Consider the following 24,293-nt stretch of genomic DNA (forward strand, 5'->3'; position numbering starts at 1 on the left):
GTGGCAGGCATTCCTTGGCCTGGGACAGCATAACTCCAATCTCTGTCTCTGTCATCATATAACTTCCTTCCCTTCCTTTCTCCTCTTCTTATAAGGGCACTTACTGGATTTAGGGCCCATCTGGTTAATCCAGGATGATCTCATCTGGAGATCCTTAACTTAGTTACATCTGCAAAGACCTTTTTTTTCCCCTCCAAATAAGGTCAAATTCACATGTACGCGGGGTTTAGGACTTGGGCATATCTTCTTGGGTCCACAGTTCAACCTACTACACTACCTAAATGATGTTGGGTCCTTCTCAGAGGATAATGTCAGGATATACTGAGTGTAGACAGAATAGGAAATAGATTTTTTTTTAAAGCATGAATTCATACTGACACTCGAATTCAAATGAAGTATTATAGTTTTTCTTGCCTTCTCACCTGCCATGTTTGTATCTTCTTTCTTCAGAGGGAGCACCCTGGCTCCTAAGAGTAAAATGTTTACTTCTTTGGTCAGTCCTGCAAGATAGGTAAAATAGTTTCAGAATTGCTACACCTATATCATTACCAACAAGAAACTTGCCAAATAAGGTTCAAGATTTCTTTGTGGTTCTCTTGGTCTTCAACTGAAATTGGGTGACCAGTTTCAAGTTACTTGGACCAGCACCTCCTCCCCTTTTAGGTGGTTGTTATTCATTGGATATACCATTCAGTTCATTTGTTTCTGTTTGTATTTAATTTTAAGGTTTCTACCTTCGCTGGTTATTGGTGTCATGTTATTTTTTTGAATGATAACATTTAACATTATTCTAAAAGTAAAAACTATACAGAAAGGACACTTAGAGAGCTCACTCCCTCCCCTATCCATTCTGCCTTGTTTTTCCAATCTCCAGTATGTAGCCGGTTTTATTAATTTCTGGTTTACGGTGTTTCCTTTTATAAATGTAAGCAGATAAATGTATACTTACTTATTTTGCTTTCATTTCGTATAAAGGTAGTATACTGTATATTAGTGGTTCTCAAATGGGGATGGTTTTGTCCTGCAGGGGGCAATATCTGGAGACTTTTTTTGGGGGGAGGAGTCACTACTGTAGGAGCATCTTGTGGGTGGAGACCAGGTATGCTGCTAAACATCTACAATAAGTAAGATAGCCCTCAACTACAAAGAAGGACTAGTTCCATATATCCACAATGCTGCTGCTGAGAAGCCCTGCTAGACATCTACTTCTGCACTTTGCTTTTCAACTTTATTATGGAAAATCACTCTATAGAGAACGTCCACATCCTGTTTTACAGCTCCATAGTGTAGGTGCTATAGTTTATTCAGTCTCCTTTTGATGGACATTTAGATTGTTTTCAATATTTTGCAATTACAGATAATGCTGCAATGGATCTTACACACTCCTATTGTTGTTATTTTTGGAAGTTATATATATATATATATTTTAAAGATTTTATTTATTTGTTTATCCTAGAGAGAGACAGAGAGCAAGCGCAAGCATGCTCCCACACACAAGTTGGGGGGAAGGGCGGGGAGGGAGAAGGACAAGCAGACTACCCCCCCCCCCCACTCCCCGAGCCCAGAGCCTGGCGCGGGTGGATCCCACCACCCATGAGATCATAACCTGAGCTGAAAGCAAGAGTCCATGCTCAACCTACTGATCCACCCAGGTGCCTCATGAATAGCATATTTAAAAAGTTTTGCTTGTTCACATCGCTGGGTCAAAACCTCAAATTTTATAATATTTAAACCAAATAATTTTAGATGAAATGCAGGAGCAATGTTTATAAAATACAGTGAAACAGGGTATGTATTTCTGCACTGAAAATACCCAACTTTTTTTTGTGGCTATGTCTCAATAAATTTTTACATAAACATAACAGAGTATGATCCTGTCATGCCTGAGAGAGAAATACTCATCACCAGGTAATAAATGTAATCCTAGACATATGGTATTTAAAGTCTGCTCTGGAGTTTTCAGACCACGGGAATGTCACACTGAGTAAACTAAAATGCCTTTGTACTAGGATTCTTCTTTTTTTAAAATTTTATTTATTTATTTGACAGAGAAGGAGAGAGAATAAGCGGTGGGGAGGGGCAGAGGGAGGGAAAGAGAGAGAGTGAGAGAGAAGCAGACTCCCCTCTGAGCAGGAAGCCTGATGTGGGGCTTGATCCCAGGACCCGGAGATCATGACCTGAGCCAAAGGCAGATGCTTAACCGACTGAGCCACCCAGGCGCCCCTGTACTAGGATTCGTGTGTGCTTGGTGTTTTATAGGCCATACATGTCTCTTGGAAGTCTTCGTGATCAAGTCATCTATCCTGATTCAGTGGATGACATGCATGATAAAGGCTATACAGACCACGATCTGGAATGTATTCTACACAATGTCCACCTCTATCACATAGTTCAAAGAGAAGGAGGTAAAGTCTATCACTTTTAAAATGCATTTAACTTTGTTTCAAAAAAACAAACTTGGGTAAATAGTCCATGGTTTAATTTGAACGTATGCTATTATTGAAACATAAGCACAGAAGACAGACTTTATAGCATTTATTGCTTTTCCATTACTGACATCCTCTTTTCTGCTTGGGTTATATTTCCTGCAGCACACTATGCTTTTTATTGTCTGCTGCTAGCATTTGAAAATAATTTTTCCTTCATATTTGAATATACAATTGTCCCTGAAGCCATCATCAATCTAGATGTATGTAAAGTCTGTGACAGAAATATTATCCTGTCGAGTTCTCAGCTTACATTAAACTAAATAATTTGAGAAGTAGGTATCAAAGAATTACTTTTTTGTTTTCAGACCCACAGTCTTACCAATACATTTTTTCCTCTTTCAAGTAGCACATAGAGAATTAGATAAAATACAGAAACTTCTATAGTATGTGTTTTATTCATAAGACATTTTTGAAAGAGTAGAATTAACAGTTATACATATGAGCTTAAAAAAGAATTACTTCTAATAGTCAAACCTTTTTAAATTAATTTTTTATTTAAATTCAATTAACTAACATATAATGTATTATTGGTTTCAGAAATAGAGGCCAGTGATTCATCAGTCTTATATAATACCCAGTGCTCATTACATCAGTGCCCTCCTTAATGTCCATCACCCAGTTACCCCATCCCCCCCTGCACCCCTTCCCTCCAGCAACCCTCAGTTTGTTTCCTATGATTAAGCAACTAATTAATCATTGAATACTACACCAAAAACTAATGATGTGTACTATATGTTGGCTAATTAAACATAATAAAAAAAAAAGAGAGAGTCTTTTATGGTTTTTTTCCCTCTTTGATTTCATCTTGTTTTATTTTTTCCTCTCTTCCCCTATGATCTTCTGTTTTGTTTCTTAAATTCCACATATGAATGAGATCATATGATAATTATCTTTCTCTGATTGACTTATTTCACTTAGCATAATACCCTCTAGGTTCATCCAATTCATTGCAAATGGCAAGACTTCATTTTTTTTTTTTTCTGATGGCTGAGTAGTGGTCCATTGTATATATATACCACATCTTCATTATCTATTCATCTGTCGATGGACGTCTGGGCTCTTTCCATAGTTTGGCTATTGTGAAAATTGCTGCTATAAACATTGGGGTGCACATACCCCTTCGGATCACTACATTTGTATCTTTGGGGTAAGTACCCAATAGTGCAATTGCTGGGTCATACGGTAGCTCTATTTTCAACTTTTCGAGGAACCTCCATACTGTTTTCCAGAGTGGCTGCACCAGCTTGCATTCCCACCAACAGTGTAGGAGGTTTCCCCTTTCTCCACATCCTCACCAACATCTGTTGTTTCCTGACTTGTTAATTTTAGCCATTCTGACTGGTGTGAGGTGGTGTCTCACTGTGGTTTTGATTTGTATTTCACTGATGCCGAGTGATGTTGAACATTTTTTCATGTGTCTGTTGGCCATTTGTATGTCTTCTTTCTAATAGTCATACTTTCAAATAACTTGATTACACATAATTTGATAGCCTTGAAAAACTATTGAAATAACAAGCTAGAATTCTAGGTTTAATTTTGCATAGGTTTTATGCTTCATTTCCTAGCCCATTTACCTATCAGAAGTACAGTGATTAAGAATATGAACTTTGAAGTCAGAGTTCTAGAATCTTAATTAGCACTGTTGTCTGTATCTTCAACTGTAAAATGGGGATAACTATCTACCTAATAAGGATTCTGTGAATATTAAATAAGACTCTCTGTAGAGTCCCACAACTATGTGGTCAATTAATCTTTGACAAAGCAAGAAAGAATATCCAATAGGAAAAAGACAGTCTCTTCAACAAACGGTGTTGGGAGAACTGGACGGCAATATGCAAAAGAATGAAACTGGACCACTTTCTTACACCATACACAAACATAAATTCAAAATGGATTAAAGACCTAATGTGAGACCTGAAACCATAAAAATCCTAGAAGATAACATAGGCAGTAACTTCTTTGACATCGACCATAGCAACATTTTTTCCAGATATGTCTCCTGAGGCAAGGGAAATAAAAGCAAAAATAAACTGTTGGGACTACATCAAAATAAAAAGCTTTTGCAGACAGAAGACATGAACAGATATTTCTTCAAATAAGATATCCAGATGACCAAGAGACATATGAAAACATGTTCATCATCACTTACCATCAGGGAAATGCAAATCAGAACCACCAGGAGGTATCAACTCACACCTTCCAGAATGGCTAAAATCAACACAAAAAACAATCATTGGTGAGGATGTGGAGAAAAAGAAACCCTCTTGCACTGTTGGTGGGAATCCAAACCAGTGAAGCCACTCTGGGAAACAGTATGGAGTTTCCTCAAAACGTTAAAAATAGAACTACCCTGTGATCCAGCAGTCACAGAGTAGTTTACCCAAAGAATACAAAAGCACTAATATGAAAGGATAGATGCACCCCTGTGTTTATAGCAGCATTATTTATAATAGCCAAGATATGCCAGCAGCCCAAGTGTGCATCTACTGATGAATAGATACAGAAGAGGTGGTATATCAATATACAGTGGAATATTACTCAGCCATAAAAAAGAATGAAATCTTGCCAATTGCAATGACATGGATGGAGCTAGAGAGTATTATGCTAAGCAAAATAAGTCAGTCAGAGAAAGACAAATACCATATGATTTCACTCATATGTGGAATTTAAGAAACAAAACCAATGAGCAAAGAGAAAAAGAGAGAGAGACAAACCAAGAAACTGACTCTTTATTACAGAGAACAAACTGATGATTCCCAGAGGGGAGGGGAGCGGTAGGTTGGATTTAATAGGTGACAGGCAGTAAGGAGTGCACTTGTGATGAGCACCGGGTGTTGCATGGAAGTCTTGAATTACTATAATGTACAACTGAAACTAATATTACACTGTATGTGAACTAACTGGAATTAAAAACTTTTTAAAAAAGACTCTCTGTAGAGTATTTAGAACAATGGCACATAGTAAATGCATAAGAATTAGTAGCTAATGGCAATATTACTACTCATAATATTGATACTATGATATTTTATCTTTTTGTGATGATTAGTACTTGATATTTTGTATGGAAATTTCATATATATTATTTCATTTGATTCTTATAATCAGCAAATGATGCAGACAAGAGATGCATTATTCTGTTTATTTTTATGATATTTATAATCACGAGTCATAAATACTAAAAATATGGAAAGCAGATCGTCATTTTTTTTTCCATATAGTCAGCTCCTTCCCAGTTTTAAAACACCAGGGCAGAATAAATGCTGCATGTTAATCTTGGGGAAATTATTTTGGGTAAATTTGAAATCCAATCATCTAAATAGAAATTTACAATAAACATGGGCCATTCTATTCTTTCAAAGTCATCAAAAAGTTTAAGAACTTCTTTAAAGAATGTTTCAACCTTAATAATGTAACAGTAATTGTTATGATTTACTGAGTGCTTACCTTGCAGAATACATTAAGCAATGTACATTGTCATCTTATTTAATATTTATAACTGTCTCATGATGTGGGTTTTAATAACCCCCTTTCACAGGTGAAATTCAGAAGTTTAGAAACTTCCCCAGGGGCCTACCACAAGTGTTATGACAGGGATTCAAATACAGATCTCACTTGAAAGTCAATGTTCTGTACTAGGCTATGCCACTGTGCTATGCTATCTACTAGCTTCTTAGACATGAATGAGAATAATTATATCCTTACACATAAAAAAAAAAATTCCAAGGAAGCCTACTCTCTACTCACTTAATCCTTAAAACATGAAACATGTTTCATGTTTTTAAGCAAAGCTGGAAAGCACCTAAATTTGCAAGGACATCACATACTTTAGAAGAAGCCTATTGAAGTTCTATTTAGACTAGCTAATACTTTGCTTAGAGAAATGCTTTGCTTTAGTTAAAGATGGAATTAAAAACTATGTTTCCGGGGGGAGGAGCAAGATGGTGGAGGAGTAGGAGACCTAAATTTTGTCTGGACCCAGGAATTCAGCTAGATAGGGATCAAACCATTCTGAACACCTACAAACTCAACAGGAGATCAAAGAAAAGAATAGCAGCAACTCTCTGAACAGAAAAGCGACCACTTTCTGGAAGGTAGGATATGCGGAGAAGTGAATCTGAGGCCATATTCAGGAAGATAGACGGCGGGGGAGGGGGCCTCCATCAGCCGCTACTGGCAAGTGATAGAGCAGCAGAGCACAAAATCGGACTTTTAGAAGTTGGTTCCGCTGAGGGACGTCGCTCCAGTGGCTAAGTGGGGGATGGAACCCTCGCTGGGACAGTGTGGTCTCAGGACCCTCGGGGTCACACAAAGACCAGGGGTGCCTGAGTGTGGCAGAGCTCCCAGGTATCAGAGCGGGGAAGCTGGCTGCAGAGACGGAGCCGAGGCACGGGTACTCAGCTCGGGGTTGCCATATACCATGATCTGTGGCACAGTCAGGCCACCACTCTTCCAGCAGGGACCCAGCAAGAGGCAGATCTGGGGAGATTCCCCTTCCCCCCACCCCAGGAGCAGCACGGGAGTGCACCGCCGGGATCTGCTGGGTTTGGAGACTCCAAACGGGGTCGTGAGCCAGAGATAGAAACGCTCAGTCACAGGCCGGGTGAGCATGGAGTGCAGCCGGAGACTGGTGAGACGGGAGAGATTGACTGCTTTTCTCTGGGGGCTCACTGAGGAGTGGGGCCCCAAGTTTTTGGCTCCTCCAGGGCAGAGATTGGGAGGCCGCCATTTTCACTCTTGTCCTCCAAAGCTGTACGGAAAGCTTGCAGGAACAAAAGCTCCCGAGAGCAAACCCAAGCAGATTACTTAACCCAGACCGGCAAGGGCAGGCAATTCCGTCTCCAGCAAAGACATTTGAGAACCAGGGCAACAGGCCCCTCCCCCAGAAGATCAGCAAGCACAGCTGGCCAAGACCAAGTTTACCAATCAATGAGAACGGCAGAACTCCAGCACTAGGGGAATACTGCACATAGAATTCATGGCTTTTTTCCCATGATTCTTTAGTCTTTCAAAGTTAATTTTATAAATTTTCTTTTTCTATTTTTTTTGAATTTTTCTTTTTCCCTTTTTCAACCAACATCTTATCAATCCCTTTTTTAAAAATTCTTTTTTATTTTTCATTTTTAGAGTCATATTCTATCCCTTCATAGTAGTTAACCTTATTTTGGGTATATATAAGTTGTTATCTCTTTAAAATTTTGGGAAACAGTTTCTTCTAACAGACCAAAATATACCCTAAATATCTAGTGTATGGCTTTGTTCTAGTCTCCTGCCTGATCACATTCTCTCCCTTTTTATTTTTTTTTAAATCCTCTTCTTTCTTTTTTCAACCAACTCCTTATCAATTCCTTTTATAAAATCTTTTATAATTTTCATCTTTACAGTCATATTCCATCCCTTCATCGTATTAACTCTTATTTTTGTACATGTGTAAGTCTTTCTTTCTTTAAAATTTTGGGAGGCACTTTCTTCTAACCGACCAAAATACACCCAAAATCTAGTGCATGGCACTGATCTATGGAGCAGCCTGATCATATTTGCTCATATTCTGTTTTTTGTTTGTTTGTTTTTTATCTTTTTCTTTTCTTTTTTCTTCCTTTACCTTTCTTTTCCTCTGATTTCAGGTCTCTTCTGATTTGTTTAGTGTATATTTTTCTGGGGTTGTTTTACCCTGTTAGCATTTTGTTCTCTCATTCGTCTATTCTCCTCTGGACAAAATGACAAGATGGAAAAAATCACCTCAAAAAAAAGAACAAGAGGCAGTACCAACTGCCAGGGACCTAATCAATATGGAAATCAGTAATATGTCAGAACTAGAGTTCAGAATGACGATTTTAAAGATACTAGCTGGGCTTAAAAAAAGCATGGAAGATATTAGAGAAACTCTTTCTGGAGAAATAAAAGAACTAAAATCTAACCAAGTCAAAATCAAAAAGGCTATTAATGAGGTGCAATAAAAAATGGAGGCTCTAACTGCTAGAATCAATTAGGCAGAAGAGAGAATTAGTGATATAGAAGACCAAATGATGGAAAATAAAGAAGCTGAGAAAAAGAGAGATAAACAACTACTGGATCACGAGGGCAGAATTCGAGAGATAAGTGATAGCATAAGATGAAACAATATTAGAATAATTGGGATCCCAGAAGAAGAAGAAAGAGAGAGAGGGGCAGAAGGTATATTAGAGCAAATTATAGCAGAGAACTTCCCTAATTTGGGGAAGGAAACAGGCATCAAAATCCAGGAGGCACAGAGAACCCCCCTCAAAATCAATAAAAATAGGTCAACACTCCGACATCTAATAGTAGAACTGACAAGTCTCAGAGACAAAGAGAAAATCCTGAAAGCAGCTTGTGAGAAGAGATCTGTAACCTACAATGGTAGAAATATTAGATCGGCAACAGACCTATCCACAGAGACCTAGCAGGCCAGAAAGTTTTTCTTTCTGGCCTGCCAGAAAGAAAGGACTGGCATGATATATTCAGAGCACTAAATGAAAAAAATATGCAGCCAAGAATACTATATCCAGCTAGGCTGTCATTGAAAATAGAAGGAGAGATAAAAAGCTTCCAGGACAAACAAAAACTAAAGGAATTTGCAAACACGAAACCAGCCCTACATGAAACATTGAAAGGGGTCCTCTAAGCAAAGAGAGAGCCTAAAAATAACATAGACCAGAAAGGAACAGAGACAATATACAGTAACAGTCACCTTACAGGCAATACAGTGGCAATAAATTCCTATCTTTCAATAGTTACCCTGAATGTAAATAGGCTAAATGCCCCAATCCAAAGACACAGGCTATCAGATTGGATATAAAAAACAAGACCCCCATCAATATGCTGTCTGCAAGAGACTCATTTTAGACCCAAAGACACCCCCAGATTGAAAGTGAGGGGGTGGAAAACCATTTACCATGCTAATGGACACCAAAAGAAAGCTGGGGTGGCAATCCTTATATCAGACAAATTAGATTTTAAACCAGGACTATAATAAGAGATGAGGAAGGACATTATATTCTACTTAAAGGGTCTATCCAATAAGAAGATCTAGCAATTGTAAATATCTATGCCCCTAACATGGGAGCAGCCAATTATGTAAGCCAATTAATAACAAAAGCAAAGAAACACATCAACAATACAATAATAGTAGGGGACTTTAACACCCCCCTCACTGAAATGGACAGATCATCTAAGCAAAAGATCAACAAGGAAATAAAGACTTTAAATGACACACTGGACCAGATGGACTTCACAGATATATTCAGAACATTCCATCCCAAAGCAACAGAATACACATTCTTCTCTAGGGCCCATGGAACATTCTCCAGAATAGATCACATCCTGGTTCACAAATCAGGTCTCAACCGGTACCAAAAGATTGGGATCATTCCCTGCATATTTTCAGGCCACAGTGCTTTGAAACTAGAACTCAATCACAAGAGGAAAGTCGGAAAGAACTCAAATACATGGAGGCCAAAGAGCATCCTACTAAAGAATGAATGGGTCAACCAGGAAATTAAAGAAGAGTTAAAAAAAATTCATGGAAACAAATGAAAATGAAAACACAACTGTTCAAAATCTTTGGGATATAACAAAAGCAGTCCTAAGAGGAAAGTATATAGCAATACAAGCCTTTCTCAAGAAACAGGAAAGGTCTCAAATACACAGCCTAACCCTACACCTAAAGGAGCTGGATAAAGAACAGCAAAGAAAGCCTAAACTCAACAGGAGAAGAGAAATAATAAAGATCAGAGCAGAAATCAATGAAATAGAAACCAAAAGAATAGTAGAACAGATCAACGAAACTAGGAGCTGGTTCTTTGAAAGAATTAACAAGATTGATAAACCCCTGGCCAGCCTTATCAAAAAGAAAAGAGAAATGACCCAAATCAACAAAATCATGAATGAAAGAGGAGAGATCACAACCAACACCAAAGAAATACAAACAATTATAAGAACATATTATGAGCAACTCTATGCCAGCAAATTAGATAATCTGGAAGAAATGGATGCATGCCTAGAGATGTATTAACTACCAAAACTGAACCAGGAAGAAATAGAAAACCTGAACAGACCTATCACCACTAAGGAAATTGAAGCAGTCATCAGAAATCTCCCAACAAACGAAAGCCCAGGACCAGACGGCTTCCCAGGGGAGTTCTACTAAACACTTAAAGAAGAATTAATACCTATTCTTCTGAAACTGTTCCAAAAAATAGAAATGGAAGGAAAACTTCCAAACTCGTTTTATGAGGCCACCATTACCTTGATCCCAAAACCAGACAAATTCCACATCAAAAAGGAGAATTACAGACCAATAGCCTTGATGAACACAGATGCAAAAATTCTCACCAAAATACTAGCCAATATGATCCCACAGTACATTAAAAGGATTATTCACCATGACCAAGTGGGATTTATCCTGGGCTGCAAGGTTGGTTCAACACCCGCAAATCAATCAATGTGATACAATACATTCATAAAAGAAAGAACAAGAACCATATAATCCTCTCAATAGATGCAGAAAAAGCATTTGACAAAGTACAGCATCCTTTCTTGATCAAAACTCTTCCGAGTGTAGGCATAGAGGGTACATACCTCAATATCATAAAAACCATCTATGAAAAACCCAAAGAGAATATCATTCTCAATGGGGAAAAGCTTTCCCCCTAAGGTCAGGAACACGGCAGGGATGTCCACTATCACCACTGCTATTCAACACAGTATTAGAAGGGTATGTGCTGTGGTGAGCGCTGTGAATTGTGTAAGACTGTTGAATCACAGACCTGTACCTCTGAAACAAATAATACATTATATGTTAAAAAAAAGAAGATAGTAGGAAGGGAAAAATGAAGGGGAGGAAATCAGAGGGGGAGACCAACCATGAAAGACTATGGAGTCTGAGAAACAAACTGAGGGTTCTAGAGGGGAGGGGGGTGGGGGATGGGTTAGCCCAGTGATGGGTATTAAGGAGGGCACATACTGCATGGAGCACTGGGTGTTATACACAAACAATGAATCATGGAACACTACATCAAAAACTAATGATGTGATGTATGGTGATTAACATAACATAATAAAATAAAATTTAAAGAAAATTAAAAAAATAAAAAGTATGTTTCATTCTATGAAAGAGGTTACAAAATAGACAGGAGTAAAAGTGTTAACAAATGTTAACATGAACTAGAGCATTATGTACATCTCAAGGAAGCAGGAAAAATGTTTTCTTTGCTGGCCTCGGCTCACTAAATCATCATCAGAGGTGAAATTATAACTCAGAGTTTTGATTTATATGTTCTATGATCAAGCAATATTGCCTACTAAAACTTTTGGGTTTAGTGGAACAGAGGACATGATTTTATTTAAATATGTAAAGCTAAAGTTTCCTTTGACCCAAATACTTTTCTCTTGTGCTTTCTCAGTTGGCAGGGGGAAAAAAAAATTAAGCCCAGACTATTTCTCCATTGTGTAGCATTCTGAACTTATTTTTCAAATCCTTGCTTATGTTTCATAAATGCTATAAAATTCAGTTATAGAGAAAAATTGTATTTCAACAGTTTTCACTAGAAGCAAGAACTTTAAACCAGATGACATTTTGAGATTTTTTTCCTAGTATAAAATTGTAAGGATATGTTTTTAAATGAACAGAAAATTCCTGGAATTTCACTCAAGAAAATGAACAGTGGTACCCACTGGGGAATATTATTAAGAAATAGGGAAAATCTTTTCAACCTAGTGCATAAAAAACAACAAAGACTTTACTTCCTATTTTCTTTCCCTTTGTCCAAGTTTATTTAGAAAGTTTAATAAAGGTGAAAATTTAGTTGAGGGATAAGGAATAGGGCAAAGAGCCTGAATTTTTTCCAAATGGGAGAATTAAGCCTTGAATACTTGGGATTTGGAATTGTTGTCCTGAGTGTATGTGTCAAGTTTTGGCAGTCATTTTGCTCTTTGAAAATCAGACTTTGCCTACTCTGATCTATTTTCTGATATTCCCACAGATAAATATTTGATATGGCCCTATCTCTCATAGGCCTCATGGTTTTGTTTTTGCGTAAGCTTTTCTTGTTACAAAATACAGCCATAAAAATAATAAAAATCATCAAATTTTCAAATATAAAAACGCATAATTGAGAAAGTAAAAGTCTCATCATTCCATTCCTGGAGGGGTTTGTGGTGTGTGTGTGTTTATAGAAATGCAATCATAATTTATATAAATGTATATGCATGTATATATCTACACACACACAAAATTCTGCAGCTTGGTTTTTCATATAAAAAAATATTCCAGTACATTTCTACATCAGTATGCATATATGTAACCGATTTTAAAAATAGAAGCCTTACTTTTTATATAAATACCAACAGAAAGTCAGTAGTTAAGATGTTGTGAGAGATGGTGTGAAGGTAGACCTACATATAAATCTTAGCTCTGATCTCTAGCTGTGCAAACTTAGACTTGTCAACTACTCTGTGGATTTCAATTTACCCACATAAAATGCAACCAGTAAGATCTAGTTCAAAAGGTTGTGGAATAGATGATGAGAAAACTCATATAAAGTACCAGGCACATGGAAGCCATTTAAGTTAGTTTCTGTCTTACTCTTCGTAGACTTTGCAATAGGCCTGTGCAAATTGTTGGTCTTTTCTCCTATCATCCTCCAAAATAAGCATAAGTATACCAACTTTTTAGAGATATTCAGAAACAAATTTTAAAAGTGTCCGTATTTGGAATTCTTAGAACATGTTTTATCAGTATAAGAAATTATTACCATTAAAAAATATGAAATCCAGGGTGCCTGGGTAGCTCAGTTGTTAAGTGTCTGCCTTTGGCTCAGGTCATGATCCCAGAGTCCTAGGATCGAGCCCCGCATTGGGCTCCCTGCTCAGCCGGAAGCCTGCTTCTCTCTTTCCCACTCCCCCTGCATGTGTTCCCTCTCTCACTGTCTCTCTCTCTGTCAAATGAATGAATAAAATCTTTAAAAAAATTAAAAAAAATATGAAATCTAAAACAAAATGCTTATAAATGAGGCCCTCTAGTTTATCCAAGCATATGTTCTGTAAAATACGAGGTCCTTTGTGTCAATAATTTAAACTTGCCAGGGTAAAAACAGTAACGATTAAACAAATGCCTTATAAAAATATATATTGTTATATGTTTTTAAGGATGGGATGCTGTTATGGACTGGAAAGATGTTCTGTCAGGAGGGGAAAAGCAAAGAATGGGCATGGCTCGCATGTTTTATCACAGGTAAGTATGCCATCGTTGTAACTAAAAAAAATCTTTGGACAGGATTCTATGTCCTTATCTTTAGTTTAAAAATATCTTCCTGGGGAATGGAGGGGTGGGCAAAATGGGTGAAAGAGAGTGGGAGATACAGGCTTCCAGTTATGGAATGAATAAATCACAGAAAAAAGGCACAGCATAAGGAATATAGTCAGTGACATTGTAATAGTGTTGTCTGGTGACAGACGCAGCTACATTTGCGGTGAACATAGCCTAATGTATAAACTTGTCCAATCACTGTTGTATACCTGAAACTAATGTAACACTGTGTGTCAACTATACTCAAATAAAAAAGAAAGAAAAAAGGAAAAACAAATGCTTAGAATTTACAGGTTTAATTTTCTTGTTATTTTTTTTCATGTGTTGGAAATCTCCCAGTCTTTTTTTCTATTTCTTAGGTTGAGTAATGTTAGATGACAAAATTAAATTTTCACATATCCTAAGTTTGAAAAGATTATTACTAATTTTAAAATGTGATGAATACATAACTACTATTATATTGTGAACACAGTAGGTAGGCATTCAATACTACTTCTGAATTAAATTATTAAATTCAAACTAAATTAACTTTTCAAGCACTCAGTAGTCTTTTAAGCTCAGTAGTGCTCTCCTCCTTAAAAATCAGACACTTATCTAATGCAAAAAGGAACCAACCAGCATAGGTCTTAATAGACTCAGAAAAAGAGAGATACAGCAAATAATTTCTCTTGATAAAACTTTTCTCTCTGCAATCAGCTTCATAGCCTTTTTTTTTTTTTTAAGATTTTTATTTATTTATTCATGAGAGACAGAGAGAGAGAGAGAGAGAGAGGCAGAGGGAGAAGCAGGCTCCCAAGGAGCAGAGAGCCCGATGCGGGACTCGATCCCAGGACCCTGGGATCATGACCTGAGCCAAAGGCAGACGCTTAACCATCTGAGCCACCCAGGCGCCCCAGCTTCATAGCCTTTTGAGGTTCAAGGATACCAAGCACAAGAGGCTGGAAAGAAATATTAAACCTATTCTGAAATATTCTTCTTATCTGTCCTATTCTTTTCTGAAAAAGATCTCTCTCTGCCTCTGTCTCTTTCTCTTAATCTTAGGCCTCTGGCAATGAGAATCAGAGTTGTATGCAAAGCAGGAGGAAATCAGGAATTATGTGACTCAGTGTTAATAACCATCTTAGGGAGAAAAGGACCAAGAGTTATGTACATGAATGCCTAAATGGCACAGTTTATTGTTGTAAACTGGGGCAGATGTGACATTCTGAAGGAGTTGCAGTAGAAGCAGTAATACTTTTGTAGGGAACTTTAAAAAACTGATAAAAGGAGCAAAAAAAATATATATATATCATGGAAGCCTCATTAAATACTTAGCAACCAGTTAGCCCACACTTAATGATCAGTTGGCTATCAATTTTTTAAAAAAAACTTTTATTGGGGCGCTTTGTGGCTCAGTCAGTTAAGTGGTTGCCTTTGGCTCAGGTCATGACCCCAGGGTCTTGGGATGGAGTCCCGCATGGAGGCCTGCGTTGGGCTCCTTGCTCAGGAAGCAGGCTCCTTGCTCAGCGGGGAGCCTGCTTCTCCCCCTCCCTCTGTCTGCCTGCCGCTCCCCCTGCTTGTGCTCTCTTTCACACTATCTCTCTCTCTGTGTCAAATAAATAAATAAATAAAAAATCTTTAAAAAAATTAAAAAATTAAAAAACCTTTTATTATGGAAAAAACATCAAAACTCCATCAAAGAGAAAATTGTAAGTTGAATCCCACATTCCCACCACACTGATTCACCAAGTGCAACATTTTACCACACTTAATTTATCTATTTTTATTTTTAATTCTGAAGTGTTTTAAAGCAAATCCCAAATATCATGGCATTTTTTCCTAAAAACTGTGGCATCAAGAAAATATAAGAATATTTTCTTACATAATAACTACCTTATAATCATAACTAATAAAATTGATAAAAATTAAAGTCGTCTAATACCAGGCTCATATTCAAAGTTTCACTAATTGTCTCAAAAATATTTTTTATAGTTGATTTGTTCAAACATATTGAATTTTATTGTTATATCTTTTAATCATTTTTAAACTAAGGTCTCTGCTACTCCGTGTCCCACCACCACTCACCCTCCAATCTTGTATGTCATTGATTTGCTAAAGAAATAGGATTAGAGATAGAGAACAAACTGAGGGTTGATGGAGGGAAGTGATGGGAGAGGAGCTAGATGGGTGATGGGTATCATCACTTGTGATGAGCTGAATGTTGTATGTAAATGATGAATCACTGAATTCTACTCCCAAAACCAATATTGAGCTGTATATTAACTAACTAGAATTTAAATAAAAAAATAAAAGAAGATATAAGAAAAAAAAAAAGAAATAGGGTTAGTTGTCCCATAAGAATATTCCTCATTCTAGATCTGATTACTTCCTCATGGAATCTTTTACCTCTTTCTTTAATCTCCTATTTTTCTTATAAACTAGAAATTAGAGCTAAAAGCTTAATTATATTTTAGTTTAGCCTTTTTAATAAGAATATAACATATATTTATCATTGAAAAAGGAACATATTTAAATAATTTTATTAAAATATAATTATATGTACATTTCATGAAAGTAGAAAATTTAGATAAGTAAAAAAAAATCTATTTTCTCATTACCTATGTTAAATAACAAAAATTCAGGTAAATTTTAAAGAAACAATTGGCTTTATTGAACAATTCATGAATAAGACAGCATCCCATCTAGCAAGTAGAGAGGAGCTCCAGAGGGCTACAGAAAGGGAATAGTTTTTAAAAGTAGGACAAGGAAGTCATGAACAAACTCACCTCTTACAGGGAGTCTAAAGGGTCTTAATTAGGTGGATTACCTCACCAATGCTGACCAGGAAATTCTAGACTGACCAGTTCAGATTACATTCCTGGAGAAGGTTGAACCTGCAATTAGGTTGGATATTAAGCCCCAGTTTGGTGACATGGACCTAGCACAAGTGACTCTATTTTGGGCCTGTATGTAGCATCTAGCTAGAGTTTTTTAATAAGAAAAAATATTGTATTAATAACATGGTATTTGGAATTTAAGAAACAAAACAGATGAACCTAGGGGAAGGGAAGGAAAAATAAAATAAGATAAAACAGAGAGGGAGGCAAACCATAAAAGACTCTCAACTACAGGGAACAAACAGAGTTGCTAGAGGGGATGTGGGTGGGGGGATGGGGTAACTGGGTGATGGGCATTTGGGAGGGCACTTGATGGAATGAGCACTGGGTGTGATGTGCAACTGATGAAGCACTAAATTCTACCCCTGAATCTAATAATACACTATATGTTAACTAAGTTACATTTAAATAAAAAAATTAAAAGAAAAAGAAAAAAATAACATGGTATTTATAATAATGTGCATGGTTAGCTCAAGAATATGGCAAGCTAATTTGCATTGACATGGATGGAGCTAGAGAGTATTATGCTAAGCAAAATAAGTCAGTCCAAGAAAGACAAGTATCATATTGATTTCACTCATGTGGAATTTAAGAAACAAAACACTGGGTGATGGGCATTAAGGAGGGCACGTGATGTGATGAGCACTGGGTGTTATATGCAACTAATCAATAACTGAACTCTATACCTGAAACTAATGATGTACTATATATTGGTTAATTAAATTTAAATAATAATAATAAAAAAAGAAACAAAACAGATGAGCAAAGGGAAAAAAAGAGAGAAAAAGAGGCAAATCAAGAAAGAGATTCTTAACTATAGAGAACAAAGTGATGGTTACCAGAGGGGAGGTAGGTGGGGGGATGGGTGAAATAGGTGAAGGGGATTAAGGAGGACATTTATTGTGATGAGCACCAGGTGATGTATGTAAGTGTTGAATCACTACATTGTACACCTGAAACTAATATCACACTGTATGTTAACTAACTAGAATTTAAATAAAAACTTTTAAAAATGAATATGGCAAGCTAAAAAATTACAAACCAAAATTTGCTAACTCAGAATTTTTAGTGCAGTGTATTTTAGAATGCCCCTTTCTCAGATGATCTGGTGAGATTCAAGAGTAAACTTTACTGTTTGACATTTATGACCAGCTGTTAACCCACTATCCCCTGAATCTGTTTGAGCCTTGTCCATAAATATTCAGTAATATGATCACCAGCATAGTGGGTGAAATATAATATGATGGAATGTAAAATGCGATGATAAATTTCTCACTGTGTTGGTGTGTTAATAAAATAAACCCTGTAACAAAGAGCAAGAGGCATTAATCTCAACCCAAAGAGATTTTTAAGTACTTGTAACTTGAAATAAATAGTTGATACTTGGTATCTAAAATATTTTGGATACAATGTGAGATTAAATAAATATCAAGTTACAAGCATACCAATAGAAAGAAAATTTAGTGACCTATAGAGAGATCCGTGAAGATGAGCAACACACACACACACACACACACACACACACACACACACCCCAGTTCCGCCAAGAAAACAAAGGAACAAAAGTATGGAATCTATCTTGCATCTGCTAGCTTAAGGATTACCATGACAACTGAGTGTAAGATATATACTTTATTTCTAATTCTAAGATGGCATCTCTTCTCTGTTTAGCTCAAAGCACTCTGAAAAATGATACAGTATAATAAATAACTAAATTACTAGAAAGAGATTTACACAGAAAAAGAAAAATTTATCTCAAATTGCTCTCTTTTATTCTTCCTTTTCTTCTCCCTTTTTTCTACTTAAAAAAAATTATACACAAAATAGTAACCAACTCTGAGACAAAGAAGTAGTGCTTAATAGTTAATCAGAACAGTAACCAAAAGCCAACCAGCACTATTTCTGTTGATGTTATGGGGAATCTCCAGTGATCTTTCATTTCTTTGCGTGGAGAGCAGTTATTAAAGTCAAACGGGGTGTTAAAGATATCTTGACTCCTGCATCTATTAGCCTTGACTATCCTCCCTGGAATAGGTAACAGGATCCTACCAGTAAATAAATCCAGCTTATAAAAACAATTTAAAGTGCTAAATAAGTATGGTGAAGGAGAAGTTATTACTGGCTTTAATGTTTACCTTTTCATTGTCATTTATTTTTAAAGATCAGAGTATCTTCATGGAGGAAATTGTCTTGGTAAATACTTGATACTGATTTTCAGCTCTGAAATAAATAATAGATGACACTGCATGTGTTGACCTTTGGTCCCATTAACAAAGCTAAGTCATGTTGCTGAGTACCGAATACGTACCTAAAGTCCAGATAGGCTTGAACGAAGACAGGGAAAGGAAAAAAGAAAGATAAGAGCAGGGGGGCTTAGAAGAAAGGAAGAGAATAAACAGAAGGAAATGGTAGCAAACGTTAGATGCCTCTGACAGTAGTGGAAAGTCATTTCCAAAGTAAAAATCGAACTAGAAAAATAACTTACTGAGTATAATCAGAAAAAATATATACCGATTTTTTCCCCTTAAGAATTTGATTGCAAAGCATGGTCTCAATGTTACCAGGTTAAATGCCCACTCTAAATTTGTCAGATTAGGCACACTACCTTTTGCAGAATCTTGCAGCAACGAAATTCCGTTAATCATGCTTTGGTACTTACATTGTTGATAAAGTTATCTTCTCAATAAATCTTTGCTAACAGGGCTTTTGGCCTGTTTGATAAGTAGCTACTGTAATGTATTTTTCATGTAATTAGTCAGAACCTGTCACCAGGAATGAACTTGCCTTCTGTGGGAAAATGCACTCAGTGACCTGCCTCATCTTTCCTATGTCTCATACCCATGATTCATCCATCTGCATAACAATAAAGCTTATTGTATAGCGAGCGGGCATCAGGAAATCTATTTAAAATTGCAGAAGAATATAATATTCTAATCCAAAGAGGGAGGATGACTGCTCTTTTGCTTTATCATTTATGACCTTTAATAATGTGATATACTCTTTTGCTCCTTTTAAGTTAACATTGTGGGGCACCTGGCTGGCTCAGTCGGTAGAGCATGTGACTCCTGATCTTGGGGTTGTGAGTTCAAGCTCTCACGTTGGGTGTAGAGCGTACTTAAAAAAATAAATTAATGAAGTTAACGTTGCAACTCATATTGTCCATGTAAAGATTTATAATTCGAATGGGAAAATCTTTCATTTATTTGTGTTTATTTTTTTCAAGACCAAAATACGCATTGCTGGATGAATGTACCAGTGCTGTCAGCATTGATGTTGAAGGAAAGATATTTCAGGCTGCAAAAGGAGCTGGAATTTCCTTACTATCTATAACACACAGGCCTTCTCTGTGGTGAGTGTTCCCAATGTTAATTTGCGATAGACGGTTTTTCTTTACAATTCTCAGAGGATAACTTTGCCTAAACTTTCACTATAGAGCATAGGATATTTCACTTATTTTCTACCCATATTTCTGTTAAATTGAACACTGGTAGTGTAGATACCCTAAACCTAACATTGTAAGATTAATGTGCTATTTGAAAATGGTTATCGGGCGCCTGGGTGGCTCAGTCGTTAAGCGTCTGCCTTCGGCTCAGGTCATGATCCCAGGGTCCTGGGATCGAGTCCCACATCGGGCTCCCTGCTCGGCAAGAAGCCTGCTTCTCCCTCTCCCATTCCCCCTGCTTGTGTTACTGCTCTTGCTATCTCTCTCTCTGTCAAATAAATAAATAAAATCTTTAAAAAAAAAAAAGAAAAAGAAAAGAAAATGGTTATCACATTCCAATAATTCTGAAAAGAAATAGAAAAATCCAGTGATTTTTTTTTAACTGAAAATATTCATAATGCATATCACGTACAGGGAAAAATATATTTATGTAATTTTATATCATCTTTTTAGCCCCTTTTACAAAATCCAGGAAAAAAAATTCCACAATTTAATATTCTCCCAAATGGAGAAAACACAGGGGGACAAAGCTTTTTGGGGGGAAGGGTTTTGTTTTAAGGAAAAATGAATGAAAATATTTTCTAAATAACAGCTCATTAAACTCAATGGGATTTCCCCTATTTTAAAAAAAATGAGGGGCGCCTGGGTGGCTCAGTCGTTAAGCATCTGCCTTCGGCTCAGGTCATGATCACAGGGTCCTGGGATCGAGTCCCACATCGGGCTCCCTGCTCAGCGGGAAGCCTGCTTCTTCCTCTCCCACTACCCCTGCTTGTGTTCCCTCTCTCGCTGTCTCTCTCTCTGTCAAAATAAATAAATAAAATCTTTAAAAAAAAATGATAACACTATTTTTACCATTCCCCTACTTTTGTACTGATTCATCGCCATAATAATAGTTGCTGTTGCAGATTCAGCACCTATTCTGTTCCAGGTTCATTTTATTTTAAGTCGCATAACAACACTATATTGAGTATAGGTAGTCTAATTATTCCCATTTTACAGATGAAGAAACTGAGAACTAGAAAAATGAGGAAAGTAACTTCCATGATCACACTCTCTATACTATAGTATGCTGCTCTTCTTATTATAAGGAACTCAAAATGCACCGTATATGTAAGCCATAAAAACACTTGTTCATTCATAGTATACTCCACTACTTGGATATTTCTGTTTCATCAATCAAAATCTTTTCTTTTGGTATATTAGTAACTACAGTGGACTCTATACGCATTAGCCTCCTATTTTCCAAGGGACAGAAAGGACTTCTCCCCTCTCTGTAGCAGGTGGCTAATCACATTCTATGCCAAAGCTGTCGTCATGTACGTGACTTCCAACCTAGGCTGAGTAACAAGCTTTATTGGAATTAATCCTGGAAGCCCTTCTAGACTTTTCACTGTATTGATAATGTTTACTCTTTAAAATTATGAGTTAACTGAGTGTGCAGTTCAGATCAGGCTCTCATTGTTCAACATTCTTTGATTCTGTGTTCTACTTCTATTGAGACGATAATAATCTATTTTCACTCTTCATTTAAACATTCAAATTTTTCAAAATTTTTTCCCTCAGGTGACCTGAAAATAGAACATTTCATGAAGTGACCTTTTCTTTAGAACTTTGTGGTTTGTCTCTTTGTCATTAAGCACTAACTGGCATCTGGAGTGATAAGAGCCTGACTTACTAATCTCTCCAGAAGCAGTCTGGATCTAGTCCAGGATGAGTACATGGCAATAAGTGTGATTCCTCTGACTTTTCCCTTGATAAAAACCAACAGGAACTGGACTTTCACGACACATGACATTTGTCTATAAATCCCTGAATCAGTGATGACAGAACCACGCCAGAACTCTTGAGCCCTTTCTGGTATGGACTTGTCATTTCCAGACATCCTTCCTAATTGATCACATGTTGGGATAACATGGAGTTATGTCTTAGTTCTGGTGCTTTTTCTGACTTTATCAATGGATTTATTATCCTATTATGTCATTCAGTTCCTTATTCAAGTAGCCTAAAGAGTCATTGGAAGCATGTTCAGCCATTTTTTTTCTCAATTGAAGGAACAAATGGGTTTTTATTGTTGTTGTGTTTTTAAAGATTTTATTTAGAGCAATGTTATGGTCACAGAAATATTGAGAGGAAGGAACAGAAATATCCCATATACTCTGCCCCCATACATGCATAGCCGTATTATCAACATTCTCCACTAGAGTGATACATTTGTTACAACGATGAACCTACACTGACCCATCATTATGACCCAAAGTCCATAATTTACATTAGGGTTCACTCTTGGTGGTGTACAATCTATGTGTTTGGACAAATTTATAGTTGCATATATCCATCCTTACAGTATTGTACAGAGTATTTTTACTGTTCTAAAAATTCTCTGTGCTCTTCCTATTCATTCCTCCCTTCCCTCAAGCCATAGAAACCACTATCTTTAATGTCTCCATAATTTTTCAGAATGTCATATAGCTGGAATCATATAGTATGTAGCCTTTTCAGTTTGGCTTCTTCACTTAGTAATATTCATTTAAATTTTCTCCATGTCTTTTCATGGCTCAATAGCTCATTTCTTTTTAGCACTGAATAATATTCCATTGTTTAGATGTAAACAGTTTATTTATCCATTCACCTACTAAAGGACATCTTGGTCGCTTCCAGTTTGGGCAATTATAAATAAATCTGCTAGAAACATTCATATAAAGGTTTTTGGGTAGACACAAGTTTTCTCAACTCCTTTGGGTAAATATCAAGGAGTGCAATTTGCTGGATCATATGGTAAGAGTATGTTTAGTTTTTTAATAAACTGCAAAATTGTCTACCCAAGTGGCTGTACCATTTTGCAATCCCACCAACAATGAATGAGAGTTTCTGCTGCTCCACGGCCTTGTGGGCATTTGGTGTTATCAGTGTACTGGATGTTTGGCCATTTTAATAGGTGTATACAGGACAAATGAATTTTAAAGAGAATAACAAAATCTGTAATTTTGTGCCTTTTAACAAGAAAAATGTTTTTAATTGCAGCTATTCATAGTATATTTTCCCATAAAACTAAAAGTCATGTTACTTCTGCATTATGAATTAATTTAGACGTTGTAGGTTGAAGAGACCCATCATTTCTGATTAGCCTTTCTTCCTAGATGAAATTCTTATTTTCCCTGAAAAGATTTCAGAAGAGAGAAAAAAATGTATTATATTTTCCCCATAACAGCAAAGGGGTAATTGTTGATTGTAAAGATTAAAATCAATATCAGTATACAAAGAGCTCAACAATTATAGAACCTTATTAAATTATTTGATTCCTGGATAGAATTATAGCTTTATACCTACCACTTTCCTAAGCTTGATCCTATTAGTGCAGGAAGTCTACAGATTATTTCCAACGAGCCTCAGTTAATAGTTTCCTTTAAAATCCTCTAAGGCAAACCCTGAAATATTATTTTAGTCCATTATATATAACATACCTCTGAATCTCAGGTCATGAAGCACCCATACATTTTCTTCCTCCCATGTAGAAATCAAATAATGTTGTGGGACTGGAGCGACGAGCCAAACCTTCATTATACATTGAAGACAGGAGTTGCCCAAGATCAGAACTACTGCATTCTAAAATTGCTCCCAGTTGTAATCCAACATTAGGAAAGCCCAAGAATATTAAAAACAAGATCATTCATCTCTATCATATGTTATCAAAAACATGAACTTTCAACCTTCAGCTTGAGAGTGATTTTTACTCTTTTAGACACAGTTTAACACAGGTTAGTTTCCCCATCTTACAGCATGATCCATCCAATCAAAATGAGATGAAACCAGAGGTTTTTCAGTTGATGAATAGATAAACAAAGTATGTAAAATCATGCAGTGGAATATTATTCAGCCATAAAAATGAAGGAAATACTAATACATGCTACAACTAGATGAACTTTGAAATCATTTTAAGTGAAAGAAGTTAGTCACAAAAAGCCACATATTATATGATTACAGTATATGAAATGCCCAGAATAGGCAAATCCAGAGAGACAGAAAGGAAACTGATGATTGGCAGGGGCTGAGTGGTGGTGGGGGGGGGGGGGTAGGGACTGCTAATAGGTATGGGGTTTCTTTTGGGGATAAAGAAAATATTCTGGAATTGGATAATAGTGATGGTTACATGAGCTTGTGAATCA

At 36.5% G+C, this 24,293-nt stretch overlaps 1 protein-coding gene and 1 non-coding gene across 2 annotated transcripts in view; both read left to right on the forward strand.

Annotated features, from left to right (window-relative positions):
• ABCD2 (ATP binding cassette subfamily D member 2) overlaps positions 1-24,293 on the forward strand; it is a 67,810-nt gene that overhangs the window by 38,635 nt on the left and 4,882 nt on the right. The window contains exons 7-9 of the mRNA XM_045873628.3: positions 2,260-2,405; positions 13,653-13,737; positions 19,912-20,037. Coding sequence (XP_045729584.1) covers positions 2,260-2,405; positions 13,653-13,737; positions 19,912-20,037 — 357 coding nt within the window. The remainder of the gene's footprint in view (positions 1-2,259; positions 2,406-13,652; positions 13,738-19,911; positions 20,038-24,293) is intronic.
• On the forward strand, positions 19,720-19,793 carry TRNAR-CCU (transfer RNA arginine (anticodon CCU)). Its single transcript has one exon. It is a non-coding gene; the product is annotated as a tRNA-Arg (tRNA).

Source organism: Mirounga angustirostris, unplaced genomic scaffold (genome assembly GCF_029215605.1).
Source record: "Mirounga angustirostris isolate CCGP_5_RB_7025 unplaced genomic scaffold, mMirAng1.0.hap1 SCAF_5, whole genome shotgun sequence".
Taxonomy (NCBI): domain Eukaryota; kingdom Metazoa; phylum Chordata; class Mammalia; order Carnivora; family Phocidae; genus Mirounga; species Mirounga angustirostris.